Source organism: Hippoglossus hippoglossus, chromosome 23, assembly GCF_009819705.1.
Source record: "Hippoglossus hippoglossus isolate fHipHip1 chromosome 23, fHipHip1.pri, whole genome shotgun sequence".
In the NCBI taxonomy this organism is placed as follows: domain Eukaryota; kingdom Metazoa; phylum Chordata; class Actinopteri; order Pleuronectiformes; family Pleuronectidae; genus Hippoglossus; species Hippoglossus hippoglossus.
The window spans coordinates 6,221,428-6,237,315 of record NC_047173.1 but is presented as its reverse complement, the minus strand read 5'-3'; the positions used below and the strand labels follow the sequence as shown (position 1 = coordinate 6,237,315).

The 15,888-nt window shown below is 45.1% G+C and overlaps 1 protein-coding gene across 12 annotated transcripts in view; it reads right to left on the bottom strand.

The window, feature by feature from the left end:
* sox5 (SRY-box transcription factor 5) overlaps window positions 1-15,888 on the bottom strand; it is a 229,353-nt gene that overhangs the window by 42,054 nt on the left and 171,411 nt on the right. For 10 of the 12 annotated variants that reach the window (XM_034578932.1, XM_034578933.1, XM_034578927.1 and 7 more), the window contains one exon: window positions 2,822-2,908. The exons of the other annotated variants lie outside the window; for them this stretch is intronic. In XM_034578932.1, the coding sequence (XP_034434823.1) occupies window positions 2,822-2,908 (87 nt within the window). The remainder of the gene's footprint in view (window positions 1-2,821; window positions 2,909-15,888) is intronic. 12 annotated transcript variants of the gene reach the window in all.

The window sequence follows — 15,888 nt, the reverse complement described above, 5'->3', positions numbered from 1 at the left end:
TCAGCTGTGGATCTTTCATCAGTAAACCAGGCTATTTGCAGAAGACGAGGGAGAATCCAGGAAAACAACACGCTTCCTAACTGAGACGAAGCTCTGAGAAAACTTGTGAAGCTGCGAGCCGCTCCTGTCTCACCCATTCAGATTTTCCCTGGTTCAGCCCCATAAATCAACCTCGCGTCGGCCTGTTTCCTCAGCTGCTGCGAGGCGGGAAGGTGGATCGATAACTGGTTTCCTCCATCGGTTCGCACACATTCCTCCTTAGGCAGATTGCTGCGGCCTGTGCTTACCTACAAACCTGCCGGACCAGCACCAACCCCACTCTGTTTTTCCCTCTCAGTACACACATAACTCGCACTACGGCGTAATTAACCAATTTGTAACAATGTAATACTTGTCACCGCGTTCGTGCCGCTAATTAATGACCCCGGCTGCATTGATAACTCCCCCATGGTAAGGAGGGAGGTGTGGGGATGAGAAGGCTGAGGAGGGAGAGAAGGAGCAGAGCGGAGGGAAAGGATAAGACAGCAATGAGAGGTGGAGAGGAGAAGATGGTGTAGGGAAGATAAGGGAGTTAAGAGAAGAAGAGGGAGGGGAGGGGGGAGACAGAATCGGTACAAGAATGTCGACGGAGGAAAACAGTCTGGAAGTATAACAAGTATATTGAGAAGTACATTTACATGAGCACGATAACCATATTACTGCAAATAATCAAATTGAGTTGATTTTTTAACCTGATCCAATTTAAGTTTGATTAAAGCACATACAACATGGTTTGTGGTAACCTGATTTTCCCAGTACATGGCTTGTGTGGCGACAGGACTGGCGACATGATTTGTAGCCTGAGTATCTTACCGTCGCTGTTTATTGCATCTCGCCTTAATATTTTTACTGAGCATGACAATCGGCGTTATTTGTTAATATTATAGTTTTTTCCCCCAACACTTTTCTGGCCACGACTGTTAGGAATACTGCTGTTTCCCCTTGAATTGGGTTATATTTAAGTATTTTTGCAAGGATCAGATTTAATGTAACGTAAGAAGAACTGAGAGGGAACAGGAAAACACTGTTCTAAGTAGTTTCACTTATGGTAAAATGAGCTGCACAAGTTTGCAGTCGGCTTTTCTACAAGTTCTACAGAGGGTAATTGTGTTATAAATGTTACAGAGTTAAGTAAGTATCATTATAACAGGCTCCATGTAAGTGACTTATGTGTAAATGAGTGAGTTTTGCTATGGGAGCTGCATGGGGCCTTTTACTGGAGGCCAACGGAGCGGGAGGTGGTGGCTCAAAATCACTGCTCCACACTCAAAGCTCTTCAATGGAAATGGATTGAGGGTGAGGGGGGGTTAAGGGATGCACTGACACACACACACATGCACGCACACACTTGAAACAAACCGGTGTACGCCCACTTTCCACATATTTCTATCTTTTCCCACAATAATAGCCAATAACGGTTTACACTCACCGACACACATTATTATGTCAGCACTCTTAAGACAGAGCCATGGACAAGGGACATACACACTTAAACTGCGCACAAACACACACACATCGTCACACACACTGATACTCTCATACATGCTCCTGATATTGCTCCCCAGCTGTTGGTGTGTGGCGCGCCAAGCGGGACGCCCCTACATAGAAATGTCAACGCGACGGGGAGCTGGGAAAAGGGGGTTTGATCAATGGAGCCCCCCTCTCGACAGCGACGCCGCTCCGCGAGCTTCTTTGATTACATATTGCTTTGCTTCCTAATGAAGCTCAATTACGAGAGTAGAACGACAGCTTTGCCCCGGAGTTACAGGGAATAACAGCCAGTCCCTTCCACCTCTCTCTCCCTCTCTTTTTCTCTGCCTCTCTCACATCTTTTTCCCTCTTTCCCTCTCTGGCTGATTCTCGCTCTTGCCCGCTCACAGCGCAGCAGCTCTCTCGTTCCCCTCTTCTTTCCTGCGCTCTGTTCTGTTCTGTCTGCCTCGCTCTCAGACGTTAAGAGCGGCTGGTGTGGATAAAATGGGTGATTAACACTGAGATTAACACAGAGCTGATGAACAAGCAGAGACGTCTCTGACTTTCTGACCTGTTGGTTAAACGCACCAGACAAAGACTGGTTCAGTTCAGGGCAGCTCGGTTCATTTGACTCCAGCTCAACTGGATTCAGTCCATTTCTGTTTATTTCTATTTAACCTGATTTTCCTCAGATTCCTTTCACTTTACTTACAGGCTTATGCTGTACTCACTGCTCATATTACCGAGGCGTTTATTCTTTTTTTAAGTTATATACGTGTTTTCAGTAGTTGAGGAAGTACTCCAGTATTTTGCTTTCGTAAAAGTGCAAATAAATAGACAAAAATGTAGCAGTAGAATCAAACATATTTGTTAAAGTATTTGCAGATATAGTGAAGTAAAGGTGAAAAGACCCCCCCCCAAAAAAATCTGTTTAAGTATAGTACAGGCACATGAAAAATGTACTTTAGTAATTAAGTAATTACAGTAATTCAGTAAAAGTACTTAATTACATACCACTATTGCCTGTTTTCCCACTTATCTCTTTACATTATTGTAAATCGACACCGTAAAACGACAAGACGCGTTCACTACTTGCACTTTCTTTGCAATGTAACCATGGATACGGACAATGAGCACCTGAATTACTTTTGACACTGAAGAAAATGACGCGGATATAGATTTGAAATGAGTCTCTTGATGATTTCTAAATAGATTTATGGACAGTTTTCATGAATGGACATCAGACATGTCTTCAATCAACAGTTAAGTGCAGCTCCCTTTAGTTTAGTGGTGTACTTAGTTTGTACCGTACCTTTAATTTCTCCAATGTGCCCTGAGCCCATGGCCAAAAGTTTATCCTTCCAGTCCTTCGACAACAGCCTCTCAATGCTGGGGGCCTCTGTTTAGGTGAGGAGGGGGGAGGCAGAGGAGAGAGAGAGGGAGAGCAAGAGAGCAAGAGAGTGAGAGAGAGAGAGAGAAAAAAAGAGAGAGAGAGAGAGAGAAAAAAAGAAAGAGAGAGAGAGAGAGAGAGAGAAAGAAAGAGAGAGAGAGAGAGGGATTCAGTTGGCTGGCCAACATGACAATAAAGCTCATTTAAAGTCCATTTGCTGTAATAAAGGCAGCGGCAGCTCAGCCTAATGGTCGCATCAGCAGGAGAGAGAGAGGTGGAAAGAGAGGAGCTGATAATCGAAAAAAAGAGAGGAAATCTGAAGAGCAAAAGCAAGTGAGAAAAAAGAGAGAGAGAGAGAGAGAGAGAGAGACGAAGCAAGATAAAGAGAGAGACAAGTGGAGGAGAAAGGAGTAGAGAAAGAGCGAGAGGCTTTTTCTCCCCTCTCACCTGCTGCTAGAGAATCATTAGCCCTGTGGGTCCTGAGACAAAGAGGGCCTTAATGCACCCACCACAATGGACACATTATCAGCTAGTGCTTTGTTTTCAATACACACTCCACAGACCCTAACACACACACACACCCGCAGAATCACTAATTACAATCCTAACTATGGCCACGCTCACACATGGATGTTCGCACGCACACACACACACACACACACACACACACAGTGGGGGTAAAGGGAAATGCCACACTTGAGGGCACACACATGGAGATTCAATGCTTGATGTGTGCACATACTCTATCAAAGTATCTAAACACACGCAAACATGCATGTACACATGAATACCGCCATTAACCTGTTTACCATGTTGTCTATCTTTGACATGAACAAAGGGAGGTGATGAGGATGACTAAAAGGTGTGTGTGTGAGAGAGAGAGAGTGAGCGAGAACGAGAGAGAGAGAGAGAGTATTCTATTTACTGGGAGCCATCTGCACTAGGGATACGAGTCCTTGCTAAGGAAAGAGGTTTTACACTTTGAGAGGGGTGATTAACCAACGCAAACACACACACACACACGTGAATGCATAAATACCTGCAGTTGAATGCACTCATATATGTAGCTGCACACACACACACACACACACTGTATACACTCTGGCAAATGTTGAAAGCAGCTGAAAAGTTTGTTTGTTCCTGGATACATTTTTTCCCCCCAGAACGACAAGACTGATTTAAGAAAAAAGTCTTAATCTCGCTGGTATTAGACAGTTCTCTTGCACACACACACACACTTGTGCCTGTTTTGACACAAACACTAATGCTCTCCACAGAGAGGGACATGTCAGGTGTATTGAGTTGAAGATCTTAGTGCTCTTTCTCCTCTAAGTGAAACACAACAAATCAAGGTACTTTTACCCGTCATGCAAACACAGTGATTTCCCCCAAACTCTATTTCTCCCTCTTTTTCCCATCTGTGATGGAGTGAATTTGGAGAAATGAGGAGGAGAAACCACCTGGAGATTTTGGGGATTTGAAATGTCACATGATCCCAAGCAAACAAGGAGGTGTTGCAAAGAGAATCGAGATGTACAAGGCTTGCTCCGGCACACATGAAGCACAGCAGCGTGTCCTACCTATACCTCAGTGTGAGTGTGTGTGTGTGTGTGTGTGTGCGTGCCTGCAGCCTCCCTAGAGGCCTGAATCAGGTCCTTCCCTCTGGCTTTGAGACAAGAGCATCACGCTCCGTTGATTACAATGAGCGCACAATTGCAAACACACACACTCTAAGCCAAAGATCAATACTGAATAGTGAACTTGCAGCCACTCCATCTCTCACTCCTTCTATTTCTCTTCCCCCCATCCTTGCGCTCTGACTGGTCTGTCCTTGCGGTTTTGACGCCGCCACTCACCCAGTTAGTCAGCAAACCGAGTTTCAGCGCCGCGTCCCTGTCAAAGCCTTCAGGGAATAGGTTAGCGGATGATGGGGATGAAGGTAGGAGGAGGACGAGTAGAGTTAAGATAGAAAGAGAAGCGGTTGCAAAAACAAGGCGGAGGGAAGGAAACACTCGTAGAAGATGAGTGCGCTCCTGTGCTCCCCCCCGCCCGTGACAGCTGTCTCACCATCACCCCAACAGGTGCTATTAGGCCCGGGCACTCCCTCGCTCCCTCTCTTCCTCCATGTCTCTCGCTCTCATCTCTCCCCCCAGCTCCCTCTCCCTTAACAATGACAGAGGCTTTTAAGCCAAAGAGCTTTGACAAGTGAGAGGGAACAACAAATGGCAGTGTCGCCTGTTCTCTTTCCATTGCACTCTCTCTCTCCATCTACTAGTTATTATTTTTATTTATTAACAGGGCTGCAGCCATTGTCCCCAGTGACAGACCAGGGCCACTTTAACTATTAATAAAAGCCAAGAGGCTCTTTCATTGTGTGGCAGACGGAAAAATGGGAGGAAATGGGCAAGAGGAGTGGTAGGAAGAGAAGGAGAAGAGAAGAGAAGAAAAGAGAGGAGAAATCGATGAGATCTCAATGTGAAATGAACCCCCACTGTCACTCTAACCTTAACCATGGTTACTACTTGCCTAACCCTATCCTTAACCTAAACCTTAACCTAACCTTGAAACAGCTCTTCACCTTAAAATTTTATGATTTACATAATGGGGATTTGATTTTTGTCCCCATAAGAAAGACAAGTCGCCAAAATGTGAGTGTGTAAACAGATTGAGATCCTCACAACTTGTGCATGAGTCAAAAGGTGTGTTTGGACATCCTGTAACTGTGACCTATCCCACGCATTAACTTCTCAAACTGGTCGTCTTTGTCTTTAAGTTAGAATATGAACTGCACAATGATCACAACTCCCCTGATACGAAACAATTCTTAAACGACTCTTTCCACGTCTCTCACATTCACGGATTTATTTGTTTCAGCTCAGCGGATGGAAATGCACATGATTCACATTTTATGTTCTGCAACTTTTCATGGGGTTTTCACAAGATTCGCTTGACAGTTGGATGGAAACACGGCGAGCGTCTACTATTGCTAATTAGGGCCAAGAATCACATAATAAAGGAGGACAGCACAACACTTTCCATGAAAATCAGAGAGGCTACTCCCTGTTCTTGTGACGTATGGGACACTGAATGTGTGTGTGTGTGTGTGTGCGCGCACACACGTACTATATGTCTGTGTGTGTGTGTGTTAGCGTTCTGTGAGGTAAGCGGGTTGAGTCTGGTACCCACGCAGGGGTGTGGGCCGCATATTTGCAGGGTGGGGTGTTGGGAGGCAAGGGCGAGGGACATTACCCTCCTCCCACTTGACAAGAATAAAGGGGTGAGGGAAATTAAAAGAAGACGGAGAGAAAGAAAGTGGAAGTGTTCAGTTCCACAGTGCACATCTTGTCTTTCTCCTCAAGTAATTTTAAAGTGACAGACTTAGATATAAATATGACAACCCAGGCATCTTTGGGAACTTTGGGCCTGGACGGGTTGGAGGGGTTTAAGATGAAAATCTGTCCGTTGATGTTTTGACCACACGGTATATGACTGCGAATCCCGCTGGTGACTTTCATGCGAAAGCGCCATAATTAATTAATCTGAGGGCGATGTTCCGATTTCTGATCCCGCACGGCTGAGAGGGATTCTGGGAAAAGCAGAGGGGGGAAAACGCTGACAATAACTCTGGAATTGTCGGCTATTATTTTGGCTCATTGGCTCAAACGGAGTCAAGCTGGTGCCCTGCAGCCGAGCCAAAACAACCCCGTCCACCTGCCGAGAGAGGCAGAGAGACAGAGAGTGAAAACAGCGTGTGCGAGCGTGTGTGTGTGTGTGTGTGTGTGTGTGTGTTAGAGCGAGCCCCCATCCGGCTTTTGGATCCACAGCGAGCTTTTGGTTCAGAAGCTGCTGGAGAGAGAAGGAAAGAGAGAAAGAGAGAGGGAGAGAGAGAGATGGGAGGAGACTCAACTTCAGTCCAGCTCACTCCGACCGACTTCACGAACAATACCATCTCTCTCTTTCTCTCTCTCTCTCTCTCTCTCTCGCTCTCTCACTCACTCTCTACTTTTCACTCAGACATTTTGCCCTGAGTCACCACAAGCGGCCAGCTCTATTTTTCCTATTATCTCATATTTGTGAAGCCTGGAGACCTTTAGAGGAGACGGTAGGGAGAGGAAGGTGAGGGGGAGGTGGTGGGTGTGTGGAAAAAGAGAGAGAGAAAGGGAAGGAGAGAAAGAGAGAGAGAATGAGGGGAGGAAAATAGAGAGAGAGAGAGCCCAGGCTCTCGGGTACACAACAAAGGGACCTCTGTGCCAGCGCCAGGCCCAGCCGGGCTCAGAGGAGGGTGGAGGATGAAGGAGGAGAGTGAAGATGAGGAGGAGGAGGAGGTGGGCCCACAGGAAAGCGCCCTGGCTTGGGACCCATGGCCGGCCCAAAAACAGACTCCACATTGACTTGGGCCTTGGCAGCCATGGGGAGGCTCCAGCTACTCCCCCCCCAACCCCTTCCTTCTCCATTCTCCTCCCCCTCCTCCTCCTCATCAACCACCCTCCCCCTTAAACTGAGAAGGGGTCAGCATTGAATAAGCAATTATACAAGCACTGGTGGAGTTTGTCTAAGACTTGCCACCCTGAACACTGAAGTATTGAGATGGAGGGAAGGAGTAACGGAGGGAGGGAGAGGGAGAGAGTGAGGAGCGGAGACGTGCGGTGAGAATAGCTGGCGGCCATGGCAGAGACAGAAGGAGTATGTTTACACGTGACCCAAATATTAGATTTAAACCAGTTTAAGGTGAAGCACAGCACCTGACATGCAAACACCTGAACCAAGTACGACAGACCAGGATCCCTCATCATTCTTTAGATTAACAATAATAGTAATAATAATTAACTCTAATTTGAGAGCATGCATTTTATCACAAAGTACAACATGCTGCACGAAAAGAAAACAAATGGTTTAAATACAGATGGAAATACTTAAATAATAATGGTAATAATTATTATTATTATAATAGAAATAAAAGTGCAATAATAATCTGTCACCCCAATTAAATTTAGGAATATGCCTCCAATTTTCCCGAGACTTAAAAGAAGACACTTAAGCCTAGATTTAGGAAGTGAGAGCAGACCCTTGACCGAAGATGGCAAGCAGAATCTGAATTAAAAAAATATCTTTAAAAGCCAAATCAAGTGAAATCTTATTATTATTCTGCCCTAATCCAACCTTTACGTCTTCATTTGGGTTAAAGAAAAAGAAAAATTAGTGCAAGCGTGAGGCGAGGCTGCAAACACACCTGCACAGACGTAGAAATAGTTTGCTCAATATAGATCCAAGCTGCACTAAAGTATGCTATAGATTTACCTGTCTCAACACCTACTACAGCAGTATTCAAAGAATAGGGCTGTGGTTTAAAACTAACAAGTTGTTTCTCTTACAAAAAAAAACAAGACCTGGAAGCAGCATTACTATTTCAATAATCTGAGATAACTGAAGTCTTTCAGTAGTAAAATGTTACAACTTTTAACAGACTGGATCTTCTACATTATGGAGATGTTCAAAGAAACTTCATAAAAGCAGAATTTGGAGGAGAAAAAAAAACTCCTCACTTATTTACACACTCTTGATACCACGGCTTTTGCTTTTTTACAGCGCGGCTACTCCCTCCACGCTGACGGAGCCAACACAACTCCATTACGAAATGATGATGTTGATATTTTGATGATCAATTCATGTCTGGTTGAGCTGGGCCATGTGTCTGGACACATTTTCATCAATTCCTTCTAAAGGCAGGCCAATCATTTCCAAAGCGAAGGAGGGCCGTGCCAAGATTACGGGAAAAAAAACAACACACGGGCCATATATGGCGGATTGAAAGAGAGACAGCGATAGAGAGGGAGATGTATCAAAAAGCTTTTTGTCCAAGCCCACCTCGCACCACCACCTCCGCAAGGTTAGCTGCTGAAAGTACCAATTACTGGCTTGTTGTTGGGGAGAACAGTGCTTGGCAACAGTTGCTGCCGTGGCTGGGCCTCTGTGTAAACACTAAAATCCCTCTCCTCCTCCTCATCCTTCGTCTCCTCCTTACTTTCTAACCCCCTCCTCCCAGTGCTCCCCGTCTCCCACTGAAGCAGGGGATCGCAGCAGAAAGAAACACTGAGTGTGTGAGTGTGTGCTCGTCAGTCCCCGGTTGCTCTCGCCGTCCGTAGTGACTTGTCATTCAGAAGCTGCTCCAAGTTTAGTTATTAATAAACATCCAGACCAGTAGGCAGGCTAGGGGGACACCAGGACACACACACACATACACACTGAGCGACATGACATCCACTTCTGAGAGTTCTATGTGTGTGATATTCACCTTGCAAAGTAAAGTTAAAGTTTTTCGGGTGAGGCGACAGGGGACATATGGTCCCCCCCCAAAGTACTGTGACAATCACAGACGCGTCTCTAAACACATTTCAGGGCGACACAGCTGTTAACAGAAAACGCACACACAACATCACTTGCCAAAACACCTGAAGACTAACCAGGGAGAGGGTTTTATTTTTGTCTATTTAAAGCCAGACAGTATTAGAAATAAATAAATAAATAAAAACTTGAAAAAGCAACAAATTAGTTTTTTTTTCTTCTTGTGTGCAAAACTATAAAAATGTAGAATTTAACTCACAAAACAACAGATGTAGCAGAATCTTTTTTCTAATATTAGGAATTGAATGGATGTATACTATAGCAACATGTTTCCATTAGACGTGATGCTCTAAGAATAGGCCGCGGCGTGTAAAGTGAAAATTTACAAGGGTGTCAGTCAACAATTTAATAAATTGGAAATCCATTTATCTGAATACAGAGTTCTGCCCTTCACTCCACTGCCTTTCCCTAACAGATGGTGTTGTGGGTGCTTATGTCCAATTTGATTTGAACCAAACCCTCAGCCAATTTTTACACTGGCATGAAATCTCAGCGAGCCAGATCCACACACTGGCAGTCAGAAATAGCAGCGGAGAGGGCGCGACATTGTGAAAGAACGATGAAGGGCAAAATCTGGAGCGACATTCGAGAAAGTCGCCGAAAAACTTTCCTTGTTGTTTCATTTTGCTCGTGTGTTGTTTTGTGTGTGTGTGTGTGTGTGTGTTTTTTTCTCTCTCTCCTCTGCATGTTGTTTTTGTGCCGAGCTGGAGAAATTAGCGATGCTATCTTAATGCTGTGTTTTTTTGCAGGAGACCAGAGAAACGGTCCTTTCACACACACACACACACACACATTCACACACCATTTTCCCAATTGCTTCTGTGACCTCCATTATCATTAAATGGTGTTTGATAGCATCTAGACATTTGAATCCGCTGCGGACTAATTCAGCTCGGCCCCTGATAGCCACTGCCACCGCACCTTATTAGGGACAAGCTATGGGACCGAGCACAGATCCCATTTTCATTTTACAGCCTCATGCTTTACACGCTGAAGAGACCAAGTGTCAACTGTGGTACTGATAACCACCAAATACTGCCCGCTAATTGCCTGGTTAACAAACAGAGCCTCACGAGAGACATTTGAATAGATAATAGAGGCTCACATGCAACAATGGCTCATGCTGTATTTAGACTCAATGTGTTCACTGTATTAACACTCAGTGTATTTAATGTTTTCCTTTGAAACGCCGCCAGGTGAAAACAGTGCTTTTCCTGACTGGAAACTAAACAAAAAGGAAGAGAAAAAAACACACCTACTCAATGCGACGACACATTTTTAAAAACAGCCCGATGTGTTCTGAGGCTGCGTCATAAGCCCGAGAGGTCAACGAGTTTTCCTTAGCCCGTGATGTAATCTTTCAACTGAACGATGAAAATCAATAACTAAAAGGATTTCAGCAACAGCTTCATTCTTGAAATCGTAAGTTTCGTGGGACGACCAAAAAACCACATCAATAGCCTGTGAATTAACCAATCAGACAAGGCGAAAAAGAAAAAGGTGCGAGTGTGTGCAAATTCTGCTTTCTCAACCTGGCGTTAGGGTGAGGAGGGGGTTAAATAGTCGGGTCCGGCACTCTCTTAATGCACGCACATCTCTCCCTGTCAAAAGCGTCCTGTTAAAGTAGGCCAAGGCATGTGTATGAGTGTGTATCTGTGCACATCTGTGTGTGTGTGTGTGTGTGTGTGTGTGTGTGTGTGTGTGTGTGTGTGTGTGTGTGTGTGTGTGTCGTACACAGTGGCTCAGGCTGCTGTAATGGAAAATGACACTTGCAATCTGTCTCGTGGCAATAACCCCTCTTCAGCGCTCTTGTCTCCACACACACACACAGACACACACACACACATACACTCAACGTCTCTGTCGCTGCGGCGGGCCCCGGGCCGTCCTTGTCACTGCACAGCTTTATTGCATCACTTTAACGTGACAACAAAAGAAGACATTGTGTGTTGGGCCTGCCGTGTATAGGAGGAGAAGTGACCCACGCATTAACTACGAGTGAGAGAGGCAGACACAGAGCGCGGGCACACACACACACACACACACACACACACACACACACACACACACACACACACACACACACACACACACACACACACACACACACACACACACACACACACACACACACACACACACACACACACACACCAAGTGCTGCGTTCCCTCTTGTGAGTCTTGACATTTTCGGTCTGCCTGTCAAAGCAATGACAGAGAGACAGACAGAACAGCAAGACACTCCTGACACACTAATGCTGCTTTGCATGTTGGAAGCCTATTCAAACAGGGCTGAGCTGTGACTTTAACCTCCCCTGCGCTGGAGTGTTTGTGCGTGTACATTTGCGCATGTGAGACTGATGGGTAAAGACTGTTATTTCTGATGCTATTACAGTTTTGGCCCCGTGTCGGCTGTTTGATTGACAGCTGGCCTGGCTTAAGAGTGGCCTCACGCTGTTGGACGGCGGAGGCGGGACCCGCCTATTGCAGTTAGCGCGGACACTGTTGACAAGCGCAAACAGACGTACACACACACACAAGCACATGCACGCACACACTTCTGCCTCTGTTTGTGTTTGAATCTTGATATGCATCTCTCTCTTCTCTATGTGTGAATGTTTGTTCCATCTGTGCGTCGATCAGCTTGATACAGAGCGCGTTGTAGAGTCTTAAGAATAGCCCACATTGTCCTGTGTGCTGCTCAAAGATGGGGCGACAGACATGTGAGAACCATTAGACCAATGGCAACAACAGTCCAAACAGCACTGGAATGCTCTGCTGACTAGCATGTGTGTGTTTGGGTTTGTGTGTGTGCGCCTGCGAGAGTTTGTGTGCCTGACCTGTTAGAGCCCTAATAGCCACTGTGCACCAATTATTCGCTCACGTCGACGTCTCTCCCTGGAAATCTTTTCCTACCGCACAATTTTCCTGGAAAGATCACATTGTTTTTCGGAGAAGAAAAAAACTGTTTGGTTGGTGGAGGAAATTTGCCTCGTCAATAACAGCTGATGCTGCCGGTTAGGTCAACTTTAGATCACTCTGCCATCTGTGGCCAGTGAATAGGAGCGGCAGAACTTACACAAATGAATGACAATAACAGAGCACAATGGACGTACTGCAGCGAGAGTGAGGGACTAATGTTGGACTTGAATTTGTATAAATGGATAAAAACAGACTCTCTAACTTATTTACACATGAAGCCAAGCTTGCTTGTCACAAAGTGCACTATACTTGTTGGTCGCTGTGGCTGAGGAAGTAGAGCGGGTCGTCCACTAACCAGAAGGTTGGTGGTTTAATCTCCGCACAAGTTTCCTTGGGCAAGACGCTGAGGCTCAGTGTGTGAGTGATGTGTGATAGAGAAAGTGCTGCACACAGATGCACTGTATGGATGTGTGTGAATGACTGAATGACAAAAACTGTAGAAAAGCGTAATATAAATACAGACTATTACCATTTACAAGTAGTGAACAGATTTTGCAGGGTTAAATAATGTCATCCCCAACTTGCTAATTTACTAGAATATCTCTTTATAAGTGTTGTTTTTTTTATTTAGTTACTGCACCTGTGTCACCATTTATTATTTGCAGCACCTAATGTGTTAATGTAAAAGCCATTCGGAGTAAATGATCCCTTTAAAAAAATGTTGACACCTAGTTATTGGTAACATTAAAAACAGATTCCGGATCAATAAGCTTTGTTGTACAAGTCGCCCACTGGAGATGGAAAGTTAGACTGGCATATAAAGCAAGAGCCTGAATAAATAATAACTGCTGATGGAAACATTTAATAATGCACAGTATCTAATAAATGATTTGGAATTGTATCAAATCATTTTTTGTCATAACATATTCTGTTTGTTTTTTATCAAATCAATCCTCTGTTAATCTGATCATTCGTATCTCGATCCAGACAAGTTAACTGTGTCTCTGTTCGACCCCTCGCAGACGCGGCTCCCCGCATCAATACGTCTTTTCTTCCCCGAACATTCCTTTCAGTCTTTGAAACCCCCACCACCTCCCCTCTTCCTGCTCCATTCCCCCGACAAGACACCCATGACTCTTTTTGAGTGGGCTAATTGTCTTAACAACCTTTGGCTCGGCGGAGACCAGAGACTTCAGTGGGCTATGGTAACCTTGGCCGTAACTTTGTTAGTGTAATGACACAAACCAACAAAAACGGGACGAGGAGGGCGTGACAGTACAGGAAACTGGGGCAAGACGCGGTTTGGTTAGTTGGGTTAGAGACAAGGGGTCTGGAGGTCGAGCTCTTTCACACACTTAACTAACTCACAGGGGGAAGGGAGACCTAGACAGAGGTCTCAATGTTAGTAGTGTGTGTGTGTGTGTGAGTGAGAGAGGGTGCATGTGCTTTTGGGTGTAGCGGTGTGTCAGACAAACAGACATGACCGAACAAACAAGTGTCCAGTGTCTTAGTGTGGACTGTTCCTTGAACAAGCATCACAAGACAGTCTAGTGTGAATCTTGGAAACAAATATGAGTACATGAGTTCAATTAGAGAGAGAGGGAGAGAGCGAGAGAGCGAGAGAGAAGACCAAGAGGGAGAGAGAGATAAAGATGGATCAAAAATCTGCCAGAAGGAAAAGGTGAAAAGTGGAATGTTTCCCTTCAGACTTTTTGTTTGTAAATGTGTGTCTATATAAAGTGGAACAAGAAATGAGCATCACCACACTGAAGCCCACTATTCACCATCTGAGAGACACACACACACACACACACACAAATGCAGACGGAAAGGAATCTTGCGAGCTCCACCCACATCTAAAAGGAGCCTTAAACAGCTCTGTTACACACCGATTACACAGCGCCGGTCATCAATACTCATAATTAATCATCATTTTACTCACAAGTTAAAACAACAAGGATCCAGATTCTAAATTTAAGCCTTCGTCAGGCGCAAAAAACGGCTGCGAGCGTAGGATGGGAGCCGGTGCCAGAAAATGGTGACACACACACATACACATAGAAGATGAAAGTTTAAGACGAAGCGGGTATCAGTTCTTGCACTGCTCTAAGAAACTCCTGATAGGTGTGTGTGTGTGTGTCCATTTGTTTGTGTGCCGAGTGCAGACGGGGCAGGATGGATGTTTTGGAGGAAAGAAAGGAACAAGTGAGTGTGAGCAGGGTCTGGAGCCGGAGGGAGGGAGGGAGGGAGGGAGGGAGGGAGGGTGAAGGTGGAGAGGTAGAAATCATGTGTTGCCTTAGGAATGGAGAGTTCCTCGAACAGTAAACACAGTTATAGGCCAGGCTAATATAAACAAGCCTCACTGAAGGTTTATTCACTGAACGCACCAGCAAATGTCCAACTTTCAGTTAAAGACGAGCTCTGATAAGATTTAATGAGCAAAAACCAAGGTGATGACATGCAAAAATAGTTTTGAGTTTGAGTTTTGTCTTTATATAAGAGAAGTAGATGATTATTGTGTGAATAATGGATTTTTTTGGCTGTAAATGAATTTTTTGCTTCAGAAGCTCGGTGACCTTTTGACCCACAGTAAGCATGTTCAGTGGGACAATGATCACAATTGTCCTCACAAGGGTAAAAGTGCAAGTTCAGATTTCACAGTTAAAACTAAGAATGCATCGAAGCAAATACATTCAGTATTTGATTTGTAATAAGTTTTAAAATGTGTCACAGTTGATGAATTCATAAGATTTCAAAAATGTCGAACCTCGGTTCAGGATGGATGGAAACTGATCTCCACAATTATTTTATAAATGGATAATATTGAAAAAAAATATTTATTAAATGAATCTGTCCCACGAAGAATTATATCATGATTGGGGTCACTCAGCACAAATGTTAATAACAGGTCTGAATGGGGTCTTAACACAAATCTTAAATGATGTATGTCTTGTATGATGTATGTCTTACAGTATGATTTCTCTTTTATACCCACTGACTGCGATGTTTTGGAAAGGCTTCAGAAACACACACCTGGGTTACAGACATGACTGGCGTACAGCAGCTGATTTGCTTTGTCGCTATTACAATGAGCCAAGAGGCCTTGTGCATGTGTGTGTGTGTGTGTGCACGTCTGCATCTGAGTGTGCGTTTGGATGTTTGAATATGTGTGTGCGCGTGCGTGCATGTGTGTGTAGGTGACAGCTCCAGCCCCAAACTGACTGGCATCTGGCGCTGGCAGTTGTTTTAACAGCTGAGCTGACAGCATTAATCCGAACGCACCCAAATCAAAAGGAGACAACACCTGTTCACTGCTCCTGAGCCCAGCCGAAGGAAGAGACGACAGGAAGAGGGCGCGAGGGAGGAGGGAGAGCGAAGTATGAATGGAGGCAGGGAGTGAAAGAGATGGAGGGGGAGTGATTAGAAGCAGGTGGAGAGAGTGACATGGACAAAGGGAGGTGGGAGGAGATGAATGGAGAGTAAGGTAGTGGAGAAGAGGAATAGATGCGAGGCTACAGGGAAAAGATGGAGAGCAAGAGATGAGATGAGAGGGAGGGATGAGGTTGGAGAAAAGGAGGGAACTGGGGGAAGGTGGTGGGGGGATGAGAACGGGCACGCTGCCAGGCAACACACACACATGGCGCTCTCTCCTCTGAGCGAAGCGG